At 42.8% G+C, this 1,015-nt stretch overlaps 1 protein-coding gene across 1 annotated transcript in view; it reads left to right on the top strand.

Moving 5' to 3' along the window:
• Nucleotides 1-817, top strand: part of LOC119364108 (U6 snRNA-associated Sm-like protein LSm6) — a 5,472-nt gene extending 4,655 nt beyond the window's left edge. Inside the window, exons 2-3 of the mRNA XM_037629520.1 lie at nt 268-381; nt 460-817. Of these exons, the coding sequence (XP_037485417.1) occupies nt 268-381; nt 460-506 (161 nt within the window). The 3' untranslated portion in view covers nt 507-817. The remainder of the gene's footprint in view (nt 1-267; nt 382-459) is intronic.
• The last annotated feature ends 198 nt before the right edge of the window (nt 818-1,015 follow it).

The following is a 1,015-nucleotide window of genomic DNA, read 5'->3' as shown; positions in this document are numbered from 1 at the left end:
GAATTCAGTTCATGGGAAGTGGCGAATCGCGAATCCAGTAACTATGTTCAATTGCTTGATGAGCATTAGTGTTGCATTTGGAACTCCCATGCTTGGATACATATACCAACTCAGTTCATTAAGTGTACAATAAAAGCAATATGTACGCTAAATTTATAGCAAATGCTGTCCCCTTATTTTTCTCTTATCCATTTGACTTGGCTAGCACCCAGACATGGTTATTCAAAATTTAATGATGGGGTTTTATTTACATCAACTCTGAACCAGGTATTCTGGCCTGTCTGGATGGTTACATGAACATCGCAATGGAGCAAACTGAAGAGTACGTGAACGGCCAACTGAAGAACAAGTATGGAGATGCTTTCATAAGAGGCAACAACGGTATATATGTCCTGTATGTCAATCAAACTCCAGTTTGCTTGCTTTCTCTCCATTCTGATGCCTCTCCTTTGGGTGCAGTCCTCTACATCAGCACGTCGAAGCGGTCCCTCACCGACGGAGCATAGGCGGAGTGGAGCATTCACATCATCATGTAATTTGAAGGTCGTTAACCCGATTATTGGTTGTGGTGATCTGACTGGTGCTGCCTTTGTCAATCTCGTACCTCCTGTCTGCTGTATTGCCTGCTGATGGAGACTTATCTGGAACCATTACGATTCGATGTTATCTTGTGTTTTTAGCTTGGAGATGTTTGTGGCCAAGATTCTGCGATCAGGATATAGATAAGATTTGTGTTTCCATGGTCGTGTGCTGCTTAGAACAGATATTACGTATCTTATAAGACACACCCATTGTGCTACCATCGGTGCGATGTTTTTGTTGGCGCTTTGCTCTACAAACCTACACTGTGTCAGCCACGACGATATGATTTCGTGAGTAATTTGTTCATGATGAATATGTTCAGCCGAATGGGGACACTCGCTGGTCGAATCATAGAACTACAATCAGATCGTCAGCTCTGCCAAGCAAGTCCATTAGACCATAGTTTTATCTTGAATCAACCACCACTGCCATT

Source organism: Triticum dicoccoides, chromosome 2B, assembly GCF_002162155.2.
Source record: "Triticum dicoccoides isolate Atlit2015 ecotype Zavitan chromosome 2B, WEW_v2.0, whole genome shotgun sequence".
NCBI lineage: Eukaryota > Viridiplantae > Streptophyta > Magnoliopsida > Poales > Poaceae > Triticum > Triticum dicoccoides.
This window is presented reverse-complemented; position numbering and strand designations above follow the sequence as displayed.